General features: G+C 43.6%; 1 protein-coding gene across 8 annotated transcripts in view; it reads right to left on the reverse strand.

Annotated features, from left to right (window-relative positions):
* Positions 1–18798, reverse strand: part of SEL1L3 (SEL1L family member 3) — a 144043-nt gene that overhangs the window by 113908 nt on the left and 11337 nt on the right. For all 8 annotated transcript variants that reach the window (XR_008547467.2, XR_010156498.1, XM_063809442.1 and 5 more), the window contains exons 2-4: positions 13861–14431; positions 1766–1892; positions 19–140 (exon numbers count right to left, since the gene is read on the reverse strand). Coding sequence is in view for 6 of the 8 variants with exons in the window: in XM_063809442.1 (XP_063665512.1) it covers positions 19–140; positions 1766–1892; positions 13861–14431 (820 nt within the window). In the remaining 2 variants the exon portion in view is untranslated. The remainder of the gene's footprint in view (positions 1–18; positions 141–1765; positions 1893–13860; positions 14432–18798) is intronic.

Below are 18798 nucleotides of genomic sequence, written 5' to 3' on the forward strand. Positions count from 1 at the left end.
GTTCTGTTTTATACTCACCCTCTTCCGTAAGAAATACAGAAGGTGTGCCGTACATCTCATTAGAGTCAACAAAGTACAGAATCCCACAGAGGTTGGCCTTGCAATAATGGAGTAAATAAAGCCACAATGAAACAGTAAACCTATAAGAGTGAGGGGGAAAAAAATTCTGCAGATTGATATCATCCAAGAACAGGTAATTATGGTTAACAATGACCAAGTAAATTGCTTTCTTTCCAATGAACGGATGAATTTGCCTTCGCATTCATCATGGGAGATCAGCTTGCAAAGCTTGATTTTTGAAACAAAGGAGGTAGTTAAAGTAAGTGCAAAAGACAGGAGTTAAGCTTCATTGTACAAAACTAGCAGACTTTCTACCTTGCACCAAAAACTCTGTTTCTCTGCCTCTTTGAGAATCTCACATGCCTGCTATTTGAATTCTTGATTAAGGCTTACAAAGTCAGACATAGATTAAAAAAATCTGGATTTTAATAAGAGGTGATTTGATAAGAAGCTATTTTAATTTCTATGATTAAAAGAAAAAACATAATTAGAGCCTTTTGAGCAATTTTGTTCCTTTCACAGATAAAAGCCATAAGGTAGAAAAATGTAATCATCTACAAATGGCATCACTATGTGATAATAGGGACACATATATGCTATTTTCATGCTCAGATTAGGTTATTCAGTATCACAGTCCTGGCTGACCAATACGGAACAATTAATCTAATTATCCCATTCCTGGACTGGGGCTATTTTAGTCGAAAAAAATATTGTACATCTGTGACTTGTAGAGTGAGGATAAAATACCAGTAGCCAACTTAACCAGGACACATTTAGCCAAGATATGTGATCCATCAATCATTCAGAAAAGACTTACTGAACACCCCTTGATACCGCACACAATGCTACTGACCAGTAGTTCAAAGATGAGGCAGTGGGAATGATTACATTTTGTATATGAAACATGGATCAAGGTCAGAATGAATGCATTGATTTCTCTTCATTTACCCCAGTAACCAATTTACAGTTCGGGTTAAAGTGACAGTGGCCCCAGGTTCTTTGCAGATACACACAAGTCCTTTCTGGTCTTTATAATCTGGCCTCAAAATCAGTGGTATGATATGCAAACAGATGGTGCCACACAGCTCCCTCCTGACCCACCCAGCTGAGCAAGCTCATGAAGATAAGTTATTACAAGGAAGCTTAGCAAGAACATACGCTCGGTAAAGTGACTCAAGATCTTTCTACAGCCAGCAGCATGGGAAGAATTAAATCACTCTGCTAAATCCATCTGGTCTGAGGTGAACCAGGAACCATTTTCAGCATCTTCAATTCAGCAGAAGGAAAAAAAATACATATATCTGGGTCTTGCTGAAATCAATGGAGGAGATCAGAAGTTGTGAGATTTCAAACAGCTCATCCAATCTTCCACGACAGAAAGGCAAAGCCAAGGCTGCAATCTGTGCTGGCTTTGGCTGGCTGCACCTGAGACCTTGCAGGGCCTCAGGCTTCAACACCTTGCTGTCTACTCGTTGTCATGTAAGGAGGCTAAGGCAAATTGAGGATTGTTAAATGCCAAGAATAATTCAAGACTCATTTGAGGTTTTCAGGTCCACCAATTCTGTCTAAGCCATGGAAATCTCAACATTTTTGCAAAACACCTTACCAAGGTGTGTCTTCCTAAGGAATTCTTCCACTAGCCTGCCCTGGTCCTCAAATAAAACAAGCACCGCCCGATCAGCTCCCTTCTGCTACCCATCCTTACACTGGGTAATCCATCCTCTGGCGTCGAGTGGCCTCCAGCTCTCGGTTCCGAAACCTCGGGAACTTCTTGACAATGCCTGTGTTTTCTCCACTGGAGGCATAAGGAAAGCCAAGCAGGGCAACCACATCTGCAAACAGCAAAATGGCTCCCTTTCAATTATATCCAGAAAAACATTCCTTCCCAAACCACATTCATCCTGAAAGCCTCTGCTGAGCTCCAATCAAACATTTAAGTGAGATACCCTAAAAATATTAGCAAACATCTGTTGAATAAATGCCAAGCACCATGCTAAGCACTTTACAGAGACCATGTCAATTACTTTTCATAACAACTCTGTGAAGTAGATTCTATTATTAGTTCCATTCTACAGATGAAAAGCCCGAGGCTAAGTTCACAAAGTTAATAAGTGATAGAACCACAATTCAGGTTCTGAATTCAGGCTTCTGTGTTCATAATCATTTCACATCTTGCCCTCTGAATGCTAAGAAAAGCATCTGAATTTGTGTTACAACAGTAAGTTAACACTTCTGTAGTTCTCACTATGGTCCTGATATTTCTGTAAATGTGCTACATAAATTTGTTCATTTCATTTTCATTATTATCCCCAGTCTACAGATGAGAAAACAGAGGCACGGTTGCCAAAATAGTAACTAATATTTAGTGTACACCGGCAATATGCTAAGCCCAATTCAGGGATAATCTCACTTCATTTCACAACAAACTATGAAATAGGTTCTTTTATTATCCCCATTTAACAGATCGAAAACTGAGCATCAGAGAGGGTTAAACAAGAGATGGAGCGGGGATTCAAACTCAGGCTCTTTGGTTTCAGAATCCATACTCTTAAAACTGCAGTTTTTTTTCTTCTGTGCAAACTTTCCACAGTAAATTCAACATACTACCCTACATAAAAATTACTAACCATATACCTTAACATTGGAAAGTCTTCCATTTTATTTCACAAACACGAAAGAATTCTTCTCTATAGCTCTAAAAAGCATAGGGATGTTCACAACAAATCTTAAAGGGAGAACTGAGTTATTTCATCTATACTTAATACCTAACACTTTCAACAAGCCTAAGTATGAATTTTTGGTTTTCCCTATTCTCCCCAACTAAAGAAAAGAGAATCCACTTAACTCAACCTAGGAATAAGAACACTTTTCTTGGCTGGGCGTGGTGGCTCACACCTGTAATTCTAGCACTTTGGGAGGCCAAAGTGGGCAGATCACTTGAGGTCAGGAGATCGAGACCAGCCTGGCCAACATGGTGAAACCCCATCTCTACTAAACATACAAAAAAAAAATTAGCCGGGCATGGTAGTGCGTGCCTGTAATCCCAGCTACTAGGGAGGCTGAGGCAAGAGAATTGCTTGAAGCTGGGAGGCGGACGTTGCTGTGAGCTGAGATGGCACCACTGCACTCCAAACTGGGCGACAGAGCAAGACTCCATCTCAAAAAAAAAGGATACTTTTCTTCTGCTTAAAATACTCCTTAGTTTAGACATTCATGATTAAATGGTGGAAACAGTCTATTTTCCTGGGCCTCTTGGAGAGAGAAGAGTTGATTTATGTGCAATCCATCAAACACCAATATTGGCACAAATTATGGGGGCTTCAGCTTAGGATGCTGGACATCCCAGCTCTCATTTCCCAAAGGAAATAAAAAGTTTTATTATATAGAGAGGTACCTCTGGTTTACTACAATTCGGAAATCGTAAGAGCAGTTTTTAGAATCACAGGCCCTTGTGTATTTTAATAAGATTAAATAAGCCAATTTCTCCCCAGTAGCCACAAATCTTCATGGTTTGTTACAAGTAGAGATGCATTTGGAAATCCAAAAGAGTGGAGTTATCAATTTCAACAGAAGTACTTGAAACCCTTTGTTTTTTCAATTTGAGCTCAATTCGGGCCCACTGGACTTGCTGGTCTATGATGGGGGTGGTGAGAGGGGTGAGAAATGGAAGTACTGCAAAGGTTTTCTTTGGAATCTGAAGGAAAAATTCACCAAGGAAGTTGACATCAGCTCAACTTTGGTTTGGCTTCCACTATGTTGAGTGGAGCAGAAGAGACCAGATGGCCACGTTAGACCCCTAGGAAGCCTTCTGCTGGTGATGGCTGTTGAGTGATCTAGTGTGCAGTGGAAACATTTGTCAAAACAAATGGTATTCAATTCTGCCCAACCTGACTCCAATTAAAAAAAAAAAACTTCATAAAGCAGGTTTCTAAAGTGGAAAGAGTTAAACGTGAATGACAATGAGCTCTTCCCTGTCCAAAGACCAAAATAAAGCAGGTCAAACGGGAGAACTTGCCGCAATAGATTATGAAGGAAAAAGCTCAGCCCCAAAGATCTAAAATAATTTTACAAGAACACATACCGTTTGTACCCAACAAAACCAAAGTAATGGTAGTTTTCTTTCAAATCTGTAGCTTCGCGATGTGTATAATTTGGATTCCTAGTGCAGTTTGCCCTCAGTATGATACTGTCTTTCGATTACAATTAGAGGTAATGAACAAGAATTAATTTGGGAGCAGGAGAAGACTTTAAAATTCATCTGAATAACATATAGGATATGTTATTTATCCTATATGTTATTTATCAGGATAACATATAGATCTATTGTCTAATAACTGGTTATGGCTGAGTGCAATGCTATAATTGACTAGTGATGTCTTGTCATGGGCAGTGGAATGGGTAGCAACAATACCAGTGCCATCCACCACTAAATAATTTACAGGTAGGAAAACTTAGGTCCAAAGAAGTTTACTGCCTTGCCTCTAGGATGTACTCATTAAAGCAGGGGCCTTACTTATTCACTATTCCATCCCCAGAATCTAGAACAGTGTGCAGTACTTGATAAAGACCCCATAAATATTTGATGAATGAATGAATATAGGTGTGGCCAAGTCAGGATTTGAACCTGTCTCCCTTCCTCCTAGTACTGTCCACAATTCTGTAATGTGCACCACACTGCGTAAGCCAAAGAATGACCTTTCTTCTTTCAAATCCTTTCCCCACATTCATTTCTTTAGCTTATTTTGCATGAAGAGCTTAGGTTAAACAAACAAACAAACAAAGACACCATTAAGACATAAACATAGAATGCCAGGAAAACAGTTGATGTTAGGAACCCTTTGCTGTTTTGCTTGTATTATTTCCTCAAATTTTAGAGCAAGAAGAGGCAACAGATATTATATGGTGCAAACCCCTCCATTTGGAGACAAGAAAAGTGTAAGTGTCTTATTGAAGATTTCATAGCTAGAAGAAGCCCTAATATGACTCAAACCTGGCCTCCCCACTGCAAACCAATGGGCTTTTCTTCTCACAAGTCCTCCCAGAGAGAACCTCGGCTGATATTCAGTGGGCATGACCTGTGCGGATATACTGGTTGCTAAAACACTGAAATATTTCTATTTTGGTTTGATAATTGACGTCACGTTGAACCTCCAAGGCCCCGCCACCCACCCTGGCCCCTCCTTCAAGTTAGAGCCTGGCCCAACAGCGGCCTCTGCAGCCGGCTTCAGCACTAAGGCTAGCACCCACTGGAGTTCACCGAGGACCCCACCCCCCTCACTGGTTGTTAAATATGTTAAATCTCATCCCTGGGTCAGGTGGGGTTAAGGGACAATTATGTAGCCCATTCTCTAGTTCAGCTGAGTGATCAGAACCCTGACACAGATCCCTTGCTCGGGAAAAGGTAACACTTCCACGTAACAAAGGTAACACTTCTGTGTAACAAAACCCCACTCCAGATGTGCTTCGAACACACAGCAATGAAGCCACTGAGATCATCAGCCCACCTTCAGAGAAGCTGAAGATGGTCTCAATGCAAGGAATCACAATGACTACAAGTCTGTAAGCAAAATCTGCGGGGAAAGAAGCGAAGATTTCTCAACCTGGAGAAATAAAGCCAGAGCACAGGCAGCTCAATAATGCTTTCCAAACACAGGACATTCAAAAGCCAGTGGCCAATAAGGTGTTTAATTTTCTTTAAAGCCAAAGTCTGAGAATAAAAACTCGATTTTCTAGCAGATATGATTTAGGTCAGAACTTCCTCCAGAAAGGATACTAGGCAGTGAAGCAGGTTCCTAAGGAAGTCTGTGGAACATTCGATGGCAGGAATCTTAAGAATAAAACCAGTTCTACTCCTAGTAATTTATCCTCCAAACATGCTTATGAGTGTGCACAGAGATACATGTACAGGGATGTTCAGTGAAGCCTTGTGGTTAAAAGCAACAGCATGATCATCAGCAAAAGATAGGTTAAATAAATTACAGTCTGTCAGGCGATGCAACGCTAAGGAGCTGTTGAAAAGAATGAGGTCGGCAGCATGTCCTGGTACAGAAAAATCTACTGTATTGTTAATGAGCGCAGGTCCGTTTCTAGAATCCTCTCATTTGTGCAGGAAGAAAACGGGACACAACTTAACGCTTGTATGTGCAGAGAACATTTCTAGAAGGAAACACAAGAAACTGTTGCTAACGAATTTACTTCTGGGAAAAGGACCAGAAGATTCGAGGGGGAGGGGTGTGGAAACTTACTCGTTCCCCTAAACCTTTTCACGCTATTTAAATTTTTTTATTGTTACCGTGTACACGTATTACTTTTTCGTCTATGAAAGAAAAGAACAAAAGCTCTGAGCACTTCCGGGCAGGCACATAGAAGGAGCCAGCTACATCCCAAGGCCTCCCCACCCTCGGCCTCCGAGGCTGCCCAATCCGCTTCAAAGACACAAAGTCCAGTGGGTGAAGAAAACAGGATGATTCACATCGATAAAAATTCAACTTTAAAAAAAGTATTCTTTCTAATTTAGAACCTGGGTTAGGACTGTATTAGCATATTTCAGAGAGGCGGCATAGCAAAGTCAAAAGAATCAGGAAGTCTGGACTCCAGTTAAACAAACTCCCTGAGCCTCGGTTTTCCTCTTTGTTAAAGAAAGGTTGAGAATAATACTGTCTTTCCCATTTACTATTATGAGGATTAAATGAGACAATGTGTGTGAAAAAAGTGTTTCGAAAATCATAAAGGGGAATGCAGATGCTAGGCATTAATTAGTGTTATTACTGAAAAATTCAGACTACCATGATTAACTGGAAAAAAAGGAACTAGGTCTGTTTTTTTTTAATGCCAAATATATAGTTTATAACTACTAAAAGTACTATCATGACATTGACTTGAATAGTCCTGCTGCATAAACCATTTTTTTCACAAAGATAAGTCAAGGCTGGTTCCAACACTTGACTTAACTTTCAATCATTTTGTTGTAATGAAATTTTGTTATAAAAAATCATACTTCCAGTCCATTGGATCTGAAGATGAGAATGCATTTTTGAAAGGAAAAGAGTGGAGAAGAAGAAAACTGCCATGTTGCCCCAGAGCTTCTTATTTAAGAGGGAAGATCAGAGAAATGTTCATAAAGCTAAACATTAGGGCATTTAAGAACCTTCCAAGAGTGTTCCTAAACTGCTTATCCAGTCTTACTTCTTGAATTGCCCATGTCACACCTGAGATTATACCTTGGAAAATAAACCACAGCAAGTGTGCTGCTAGTCCACATTTCCACTCCATGGCAGACAGTAACTGATGGACATGGCACTCTTTCTCAGTAAGTGCAGACTCATCCTCAGAATCCTACTCAACACCATGCTCTAGGCAGCCACCCCCAAGCAACACAAGCTAGCCTGTGAGATGAAGCCCTTGCTGCCATCTTTCCCGTCAAGGAACAAAGGCTTATCACCATTTCCCAATCCGGAATTTTCTCCTTTGTGTGCCACAGCTTATGCCTTCCCCTCTGCCTGAAAGCTCAATGTCCTTCTTTCATTCCTTTTTTTTTTTTCCTTCTTCTTCTCTTTTTTTGAGACAGAGTCTTGCTCTGTCACCCAGGCTGGAGTGCAGTGGCACCATTTTGGCTCACTGCAGCCTCCATCTCCTGAATTCAAGCAATTCTCCCACCTCAGCCCCCCAAGTAGCTGGGACCACAGATGCATGCCACCATGCCTGGCTAATTTTCTGTATTTTTAGTAGAGATGGGCTTTCACCATGTTGGCTAGGCTGGTCTCTAACTCCTGGCCTCAAGTGATCTGCCTGCCTCAGCCTCCCAAAGTGCTGGGATCACAGGCGTGAGCCACTGCACCCAGCCCCTCCTTTTTGATCCATGAAAACTCTACACATCCTTCAAGTCTCTGTCAAAATGTCACCTCCTCTGAAGAAGCCACACAAAGTGCTTAACACACACAGATTGCTCAGAAACTTTTTTTCAGTGAATGAATGACTTAAAATAAATAAATAGCTTCATGACATCACCTGGTAGTTTAGCCTAATGAGTAAGTGTGGGGTTTGGGAACCAAACTATCCAGGTTCAAACTCCAGCATCTTCATTCATAGCTGTGCAAACTTAGACAAACTACTCTATCTCTCTGAGTCAGTTTTCTGTTTTCTCCTTGGTGGAATATTGGGCATATTAAATTAAATAACAGCGGGCCAGGCGCTGTAGTTCACCCAGCACTTTGTAATCCCTGCACTTTGGGGGCCGATGCAGGCAGATCACTTGAGGACAGGAGTTTGAGACCAGCCTGGCCAACATAGCGAAACACCATCTCTACTGAAAATACAAAAATTAGCTGGGTGTGGTGGCACGTGTCTGTAACACCAGCTACTCGGGAGGCTGAGGCAGGAGAATCGCATGAACCTGGGAGGCGGAGGGTGCAGTGAGCTGAGATCGCGCCACTGCACTCCAGCCTGGGTGACAGAGCAAGACCCTGTCTCAAAAAAATTAGATAACCACGTAAACCACATAAAGCACTTTGACAGTGCCTGGCACATAGCAAATGTTCAGTAGCAGTAAGTGACTGTAACTATTGGTAGCCATGTTAAAGAAGGTGGCTTTGTCCTCATCTTTGAGCCTCCACACTCAGTAAAGAAATTGATACATAGTAGGTGCTCAGTCAATCTCTGTTTAATTGAATGAATCATGATACGTGTCATAGGAGCAGTACCAACACAGCATTCTGATGGCCAGCATTTATGAAGTTAATTTCTGGTTGTGGAAATTAAAAAAAAAAAAAAAACTCAACAAAACTTCAGGGTGGGGGCTAGAAAAGTGTTAGAAATTTGAGCCGGCTGTTGAAATAGGGGCATGATTTTGCCAAGCAGACATGGAAAGTGGCAGTGGGGGGCGGTGTTGCTTCGTGGGCAGGGGGAGTCGGGGCGGAACAGGAGCTATTCTAAGGAAAAGAAACTGCTTTAGCAAAGACATAGGGGTGGGGAATCAAAGACTTAAACCACAAAGGGGAAGCTGAGCTTACCTGTGGCTGCAAAGGAGAATCCCTGAACAGGAGGAGCCTGCAGCCTTAACTAGCGCAGCCCTGGTGGGTTTGTCTGGGAAGCTGTGGAGTGTGTGCAGTGGCCCTAGGGAAGGAGCACTGCCACCTCCACCCCCACACCCTCCCTCATGTGGCAACACAGCCCTGCAAGGGTATCAGTGTGTGATGTTCACAAACTGTCCTTCCCTTTTGGTTAAGAGCATTCATTCAATCAACAAATAGTCATGAGTGCAGGGGCCTATGATCAGCATCAGAACAAAGCAAACAAGTCCCCTGGCCTCATGGAGCTTGTGCTCCAGTGTGGGCCAGGAAATAGGCACATAGGCAACTAAAGATATTTACTGAAACTGTCCAGTGGTGATCAGGCCAGGAAGGAAAATGAAGGTGGACAATGACAGGCAGGGTGGTGGGGGTGGGCCTGCTGTCTTAGATAAGGAGATGGCATTGGAGCAGAGGGGTAGGTGAGGTAAGGAAGTGGCCATGTGGTGATCTGGGAGAAGAGCATCTTAGGTGGAGGGAGCAGTCACACACATGTCCCAAAGTGAGAATGAACTCGGTATGCTCCAGGAGAAGCAAGTGGGCCCCTGTGGCTGGAAGCAGTGGGGAAGGGTGTGCATGGTGGGACACAAGGCTGAAAGGGGACAGGGACAGATTCCCACAGAGTAAGGGGCATGGGTTGATCTTAACTGGGATCAGTGGATTATGGGAGGAACTGGGGGGCTTCATCAGGCAGTGATGCAATCACCTTGCACTGGCTGCTGGTGGGGGGTAAGGAGGGTACGACGGGCAAAACTGGGTGGCCACTTGCAGGCAGTGCCAGGAGTCCAGACAGGAGGATGACGGCTTAGACCAGGATGACGGCACTCCACGTGGTGAGAAATGCAAGAAGAGACTGAATATGTGACACATACAGCCAGCACTAGGTGACTCTCAAAATAGAGTATGACAGGAAGAGAAGTCCAGGTGGGTCCCCAGGTCTGGGGCCCAAGTCACTGGCCTGCATGGCTGATTCCTTTCTTTCTGTGACTCCAGCATGAGTCAGGCACACATGTGATTTGGGAGGGACAACAGAAACGCCCAGTCCCCTCCCTCAAGGAAATAAGCCACATTAGGTAGATCCACAGTCTGCCTATGGCTACCTATGCCCCCCACACCCAGAATGCAGCAGTAACACGTGCACCGGGGGCATGTGGCCGAGTCGTGGCACACACATGTTCCCAATGGCTACCGACTTCTCATCTGGGTTAGGTTTTCCCTGCAGGGCTGGGTAAACGTCTGCTGCATCTCCACCAAAAATCAGCCTCATGGCCTGGCTGGGTCTGGCCTGGCAAAGGAGATAAGCTGCTGAGAGCTGTGTCTGGACACACGTGGCCCTCGCCTCGGGAGCCTTGGCAAAGCCAGCGATGGAGGCCCTCCAAGCACACTTCCAGAACGCCCGGGCACAGGGACTTTGACTCTTTTTATACATGAAAAGGAAAATGAAAGCAAGTCAGGGAGTACTTCAGTTCAGAGGCAGGGCCATCGTAGGACACCAGGCACTTGACACAGAAAACCTTCCCTGAAACCCCACATCAGTGCTGGCTGAGACAGGGACCATACATGACAGGCCCCCTGTGGCTCAGCTTGGAGCCTCACTAATGCCATCTTGTTCTGACTTGATTCTTGTTCATCAAGAAGCCCCTGCTAAGAACAAACCAGAGGCTTGGCCCCCTTCTATCCCCACAGCCCAGATCCAGAACAAAGATCATGGATGTTTTCCATGGGACTGCTGCAGACGCTCTTGTGATCTGTCTTTTGGAGAAGGAAGAATGTGCGCCCCTTTTTCGGTAAACAAATCACAGCCTTGTAATCAGAGCTTATTTTGAGGGTGCATGGAGCTCCCCACCATTTTCAGTGACTTTAACTCTTGGGAAAGGGTTTTCTCTGCGTTATGGTTTAATTCTCACTCCTAAGGTAATGCTCTGAAGCAGGTGAGGAGAAAAATCCCACTGTGCTGTTCCTAAGCCTTGTGAATATGAGAAGAAACAACAAAAGAAGGAAAAGACGTTTCACATTTTAAGGGCATATTCAGGTGCCCTAAGAACTGAGCCAGTTCGTTAAATGATTTCATTTGGAAACTTCCAGCTTGCAATTCAGTCATTCTTCAATCAGAAATACATGATTTGTCAAATATGAAATGGAATCATTAATCCCTGACAAAGTCGGAGGTACAGCAAATTGTGGCTGTGTGTGCCCCATGCTCTCTTCCCCTTAACAAATTAGGTGGCCCTGTGGAAGGTATTCCAGACAGATGCCTGCATGGGGCTCTGCCTGGAAGAGGGAGGCACACTGATCATCAAAATGATTGACTTGACTGCTTTCAGACATTTAACTACCCATCCCACCCTCCCCACTATGTGCACACACACAGAAAGGGAATTTGCTTTCATCTTCTAGACATCTTTTCATTTAAAGCACTGCACAAATGCAGAATAAACCAGACAGACAGGGTTATTAAAATGTAGGTTAAAATTGTATAGATCTACACAAACACAGGACCCCCTGTAAAAAGTGGTAAAATCTGAGTAAGGTCTGGAGTCCAGTTAACAGTATTAGATCAGCATTACTTCCCCAATTTTGATTTTGCACTGTAGTTATGGAAAATGAGGAAGCGGGGGTGAGGATACACAGGGACCCTGTACCCTTTGCAACTTTCTGTGAATCTATACTTATTTCAAAATAGTTTTAATTCAGCACTTTGGAAGGCCAAGGTGGGAGGACTGCTTGAGCCTAGGAGTTCAAGACCAGCCTGGGCAACATAGGAAGACCCCATCTCTACAAAAAAATAAAAAAATAAACTGGGTGTGGTGGTGCATGCCTATGGTCCCCGCTACTCAGGAGGCTGAGGTGGGAGGATTGCTTGAGCCCAGGATGTTGAGGCTATAGTGAGTTATGATCGTGCCACTGCACTCCAGCTTGGGTAACAGAGTGAAACCCTGTCTCAAAACAAGAAAAAGTTTTGAAAAATATCAAATGTGCCAGTTCTAGGGTAAGTGGCTTCTGACCAACTATCATGTATGGTGACACAGGTCCTTTCAGTTTTCATTATATGCAGAGCTGTTTTGGGACAGTACCAAGAAATCGCCACAGTCATTATTTCCCCCAAAGATAGCCCAACAGAAATCACATCCCAGAGATGACAAGAAGTTGATCACTAAAGGAAAAACTTAGAGTGCATGTCCTTAAGTCACCTTGTCCCAAACCCATCCTGTTGATGAAATGTCAGGCACTTCCTGTGGAAGGGTCTGTTGCCACAAATCCATGGATGTCCTCTGCCTGCCAAGCCTGGCTGGGGGTCAGGACACGGGAACCATAGCAATCCTAAGTCCAACCAGCTCTGTCCCTGGCCCACAGGTTCTCAAGTTTTAGGGTGCATCAGAGTCGTGAGGAAGGTGTTTAAAATGCCGATTCCAAGCCTTCCCCCACCCCCGCAGATCCTGACTAAGTAGATGAAGGACAGGGCCTAGGAATTTGCATTTGCAGCAAGCATTTGTGATTCTGTCACAGGTGGTCCTAGGGCCACAGTTGAGGAAACAACTGGGCGCATGCGTGGGGAGGGCTCCCCACTGAGGGGGCAGAAGAAGAGCTGGCAGGCACTCGGCATCCACAGAGCAAGGCGCTCCTTGCACCAATGGAGAGAACTTCAGAGTGCCGCCTCTCAGCACATGCCTGAGATCTCCAGCCCCAGTGCTTAAGGGAGGCTGCAGAAGGGCCTTGGAGCCTCCGGGATTGGTCCTGCTGAGGCTGTGACCATGTGGCATTTAGGATAAAATGCAGAGTGTGGACTCTATCATCATCACAGCTTCTCACTGAGTGCTGATGATGTGCTGAGCAATCACATCTCATTTAGTCCTCACAGCACTGCTCTGAAGGAACTGCTTATTATCCCCATTTTACAGATAGGAAAACTGAGGCTCAGAGACTTCCAAGGTTACAGAGATAGAAAGTGGCAGGACAGGAATCAGGCCCAGCCAGAGGTTACCATTCTGTGGTACAACCTCCCTTTCTGTTGGAAGGGTTCCTTTAGGTTCTCATCTCCTCCAGGATAAAACACTCTGCTTAAAAATAATAGAGGCCCCGGCATGGTGGCTCACACCTGTAATCCCAGCATTTTGGGAGGCTGAGGCAGGCAGATCGCCTGAGGTCAGGAGTTTGAGACCAGCCTGGCCAACATGGTGATACCCCATCTCTACTAAAAATACAAAAATTAGCCTGGCATGGTGGTGGGTGCCTGTAATCCCAGCTACTCGGGAGGCTGAGGCAGGAGAATTGCTTGAACCTGGGAGGCGGAGGTTGCAGTGAGCCGAGCGAGATCTGGCCACTGCACTCCAGCCTGGGCAACAGAACAAGACTCCATCTCAAAAAAAAAAAAAAAAGAGGAAACTTTAGCAGGCTTGTTGGAAGGGGAGTGGGAAGATTTTCCCAATCCTTGTTTCGGTGGCATGAATACTCCTTTCCAGCTTAAAGCAGATCTAACCCTCTCAAAGTCCACCTTCCTCAGCTCCTCTGTTCTGTTCTTTCATCTTTGGTCCTGCTCTCTCCTAATCTTTCTCCTCTCTTCCCCTTTTAATTTTTCTCCTTTTGTCTTCAAACTCCAAAGTTACAGACTCATTGTGTCCCTCCATTTTCCCTGTATCCCCCTTCGCTAATAGAAGAATTTTCTCTTGCCATTCGATCATGATACAGGCTATCTGAAAAAATGAGAATTAGGTTCCTAGCAAGATAGATGACCTACCATTTTCCAGAGGACACTGTGGAATCCTGTTTGCCCGAAGGTTCCAAATATAACCCATGTTCCACTCAAGGCACACTTGATGATCTTTGAAAGGGCGTTCAAAAGGCGGGATGGTCTGCAGGAGGGTATAATTCTTTGCTACAGCATGGAGCAAGTTTTCCTCCCATTTAACATTCCAGTCTCTGCCACTGTATTTGTGAGTAATCCAGGCGCGTACTATCACTGCAGATACAGAGATGGAATGTCTGATGAAATAATCATCTCTGTAAACCATAATGCTTGGAAATTTCACATGTACTATTTGTGTCCTGCTGGTGTGAAGATGTTTCTCATTCTTCCACCTTTTTTTGTACACGGGAATGCTACTTCTGAACTCAGATGAAACAACTGCTTCCAAATTGACAACACAAGGCTGAGAGCATAAATACTCAACCGAGACTTCAGAAACGTTGCGAACATTTCCTTCAAAGACAGTAAAATAAATAAAGTCTTTGTAAGCCACGCTCTGCTCAGCTTTGGGTATCACTGATGTCGTCAGGGAAGTCTGCCTACCCAAAGATGGTACAACATTCTGAAAAAAAGAAAAAGAAAGTAAGAAATACAGAAAGTTAAAAAATCCTCATCATAACAGATACTAGAATCATTATTTTCCTGGGATAAAAAAATATCAATCTACATAAAGCAATGAATGAATGCGGGAGATAAAAGATGTCAAAACCACTACTGAAGAATTGGGGAAAAACCAACACACAAATACAAAGGAAGATGAGGCCACATTAAACTCTCTCCCCAGACACAGTAACATCTGCTGATCAGAATGTGACTGTCACATCTACATGGCAATAATTCCAGAGTTGGTTTTCAAAGGCAGAAGTTGGTTCACAACAAATCCAGTAGCAAGGGAACCTGCCTTAGAATAAAACAGAGACAATGCAGCTTCAGACATTTTCAAACCATTGTCCTGACTTTAAATGGTGGGTCAGACACTACCAAATCAAAGGGTGGCAGAAAAGTGAAAAGTGCACCCTCGAGGGAACATAACAGGGATGCCAACCTGGCCCCTTTTTCTCCCATAAGTTTGAAGCCAGGGCAAGCCTGCATGATATATGGACAGGCAAGAGGCTTCTATTGCTCCTGGTCACACACAAGTAAGCTCAGACGATGGGCTGTGTTGTCTGGTTCTTTCACCACAGACAATGCTACATGCACCAAGAAGGATTTTAGCTGAATGTTTATTTATCTGGTCATGAAATCAATGCAAGGTTTTGAGCATCAGGTGCTGATATATGAGTGCTAAGAGCTCTCCTAAATATGACTTTGTGATTCAAGTATCCAAAACACAATAGAAAAAGGTCACTTTGGACCACTGCATATCCATTAGGGTGGCTATTATTAAACACACACAACACACACACACAGAGAGAAAATAACAAGTGTTGGTGAAGATGTGGAGAAACTGGAACCCTTATGCACTCTTAATGAGAATGTAAAATGGTGTGGCTACTATGGAAAATAGTATAGCAGTTCCTCAAATAAATTAGACACAGAATTATCATATGATCAGACTGGGCGTGGTGGCTCATGCCTTCAATCCCATAACTTTGGGAGGCCAAGGTGGGTGGATCACTTGAGGTCAGGAGTTCAAGACCAGCCTGGTCAACATGGTGAAACCCTGTCTTTACTAATAATACAAAAATCAGTTGGGCACGGTGGTGCACACCTGTAATTCCAGCTACTTGGGAGGCTGAGGCAGGAGAATCACTTGAACCCGGGAGGTGGAGGTTGCAGTGAGCCAAGATCACACCACTGCACTCCACCCTGGGCAACAGAGTGAGACTCCATCTCAAAAAAGAATTATGGTATGATCAGACCCAGCAATTCCACTTCTGGATATACACCCCAAAAATTTAAAGCAAGGACTTGAAGAGATATTTGTACACCCATGTTCATAACAGCATTACTCACGCTAGCCAAAAGCAACCCAAGGGTCCATCCATGGATGAATGGGTAGAAAAAATGTGGTATATACATGGGATGGAATATTATTCAGCCCATAAAAGGGAATGAAATTCTGATGTATGCTGTAAAATGGATGAACTTTGAGGACATGATGCTAAGTAAAACAAGCTAGACACAAAAGAACAGATATTATATCATCCACCTACATGAAGTACCTAGAGTAGTCAAACTCACAGAGACAGAAGGTAGAAAAGGGGTTACCAGGGCCTAAGGGAAGAGGGGATTGAGGAGTTAGGATTTAATGGGTCCAGAGTTTCAGTTTGGGACGATGAAATAGTGAGACAGAAAGTGGTGCTGGCTGCAAAACAGTGGGAATGTCCTTAACACTACTGAACTGTACACTTAGAAATGATTAAAAAGGTACATTTTAATGCTTGCATATTTTTGCCACAATTTAAAAGAAAAAAGTCACTTTGGTCTCCTCCGAGGAAAAAAATAAGGACTCCTTTTTTCAATTGTGACTTAGAGCTGCGGGAGAGGCAAAGATGGACAAGACATGAAATTTGGTATCAGGGAATCGTGTATATAAATAATGGCAATACAGGCGAAACGTGGCCAGTGTTCCCATCAAACTGTAAACAAGCCCAAGGGTGCATAGCACTGAGAGAGAATAATTCTAACTGGAAGGTCTGGGATACGCTTTATGGAAGAAACGGTATCTCAGTTGGGCTTTGAGGGACGAAAAGAAGTTCTTCACGTAGAGACACAAGGGAAAGGCACTGCAAGGGGTGTGAACAGCATAAGCCGGGCAAGAGGCAGGGGAATGCAGGTGTACTTGGGGAATAGCAAGCAGCTATGTGGACACGCAGGTATGAGGTTGAAAAGAAAAGTAGAGTTTGGCCCTGGAGAACATTGAGTCCCAGCCCAACGAATGTGAACTTTTATTCTACCGACAGCAAAGAATCAACAAAGGTTTCTGTACAAGGGGGTGGTGTCTCCCTTTTAAAGCAACTGATAGTCAATGTCAATTAGAAACAAGGCTAACAATTCATACAAAAATGAGCAAATGACATAGCTAATCAACAAGTAAATGCTCATTCATAGTAAGATAAATGCAAACTGAAACTGCACTGAGATACCATTTTTTCCCTACTAGATTTGCAAAGATCAAAAAGTCAGATAACACATCGTACTGACCAGAGTGTAGGAAGCATGCCCTCTTATGTATTGTTGGTGGCAGTAATCTCTAATCTTTATGAGGCCAATCAAGTAATATCTACTAAAATTATAACTGCACTCACCCTCTGGACCAATAATTTCACTACTAGGAGTTTAACCTACTAATACACTGAAAGTTGTGCAAAATGATGTTTGTGTAGATTTTCACACCAGTACAGTTTGCAATTGCAGGAGACAGGGAAGCCTAAACCCATCAAGAGGGAGCTGGTTAAATAAAAATAGTACATCCACTCGTAGAGTACCATACAGCTATTAAAAGGAGGAAGCTCTTCACGTACAGAAAATGGAATGATCTCAAAGGGTTTTCTGTCTGGTTTTTTTGTTTGTTTTTGAATTTTCAGGGTTTTCTTTTTTTTGTTTGTTTGTTTTTTTTTTTGAGATGGAGTCTCACTCTGTCATCCAGGCTGGAGTGCAGTGACGCAATCTCGGCTCACTGCAACCTCTGCCTCCCAGGTTCAAGTGATTCTCCTGCCTCAGCCTCCCGAGTAGCTGGGATTACAGGCACCTGCCACCACACCCGGCTGATTTTTGTATTTTTAGTAGAGATGGGGTTTCACCATGTTGGCCAGGCTGGTCTCGAACTCCTGACCTCAGGTAATCCACCCACTTCAGCCTCCCAAAGTGCTGGGATTACAGGCGTGAGCCACTGCGCCCAGCCCAGGTTTTGAAATTTCAGGTTTGTTGGAATATAATTCACATCACACAATTCACACACTGAAAGTGTAAATTGCAACGTTTTCTAGTAGATTTACAGAGTTAGTCAACAATCAATCATTACAACAATCAATTTTCAAACATTTCATTGCCCCAAAATGAAACCCAGTACCCACTGGCAGTCACTTCCCATTTTTTTGCTTGCTTTTTAAAAACAGACTCAGAAATACCATTTGGATTAAATACACACTCACACCACACACACACACATATATGTACATGTGCATAGTCACTTGAATACACATATCACTGGTTGCTTACACGGATAAGAATGAGGTGACCAGGAGACAGAATAAGAGAGAAAGATGCACTGTATATCCTTCCCTAACTTTTGAATTGTGTACTACACAATTTTTTTTTTAAGTAGGTGAGGAGAAAGCAACTGTCCTAAAAGGTCAAAGTGGGCCGGGCATGGTGGATCACGCCTGTAATCCCAGCACTTTGGGAGGCTGAGGTGGGCGGTTCACGAAGTCAAGAGATCGAGACCATCCTGGCCAGCATGGTGAAACCCCGTCTCTTCTAAAAATACAAATATTAACCGGGCGTGGTGGCACATGTCTGTAGTCCCAGCTACTGGGGAGACTGAGGCAGGAGAATCGCTTGAACCCGGGAGGCAGAGGTTGCAGTGAGCCGATATCGTGCCACTGCATTCCAGCCTGGCGACAGAGTGAGACTCTGTCTCAAAAAAAAAAAAAAAAAGGTCACAGTGGAAACTATGTCTTCTGCAAATGGCAGAGGGAATAGGAGAAGAGCTGGTGATTCCTTTTGACCAGTCATGGGAAACCTGTGGGAAGAGATATATAAAGAAGGGGGTACAATGCAAACTGTCCATGCCACCCCCCCCAGGAGAGGTTTAATTGTTTTATGTTCTCGTTTATGCTGCCAGATTACAGGGAGGAAACACATATAAAAATCATCTCATAATTAGAAGCAGAGAATGTTACAGTGGATGAGTATGGTGACAAGCCAGTCTACTCTCCTATTCTGCAGACGAGGAAATGACAATCAAGAGGTGACATTCTCCAA

The sequence above is a fragment of the Pan troglodytes genome, chromosome 3 (genome assembly GCF_028858775.2).
Source record: "Pan troglodytes isolate AG18354 chromosome 3, NHGRI_mPanTro3-v2.0_pri, whole genome shotgun sequence".
Classification (NCBI taxonomy): domain Eukaryota; kingdom Metazoa; phylum Chordata; class Mammalia; order Primates; family Hominidae; genus Pan; species Pan troglodytes.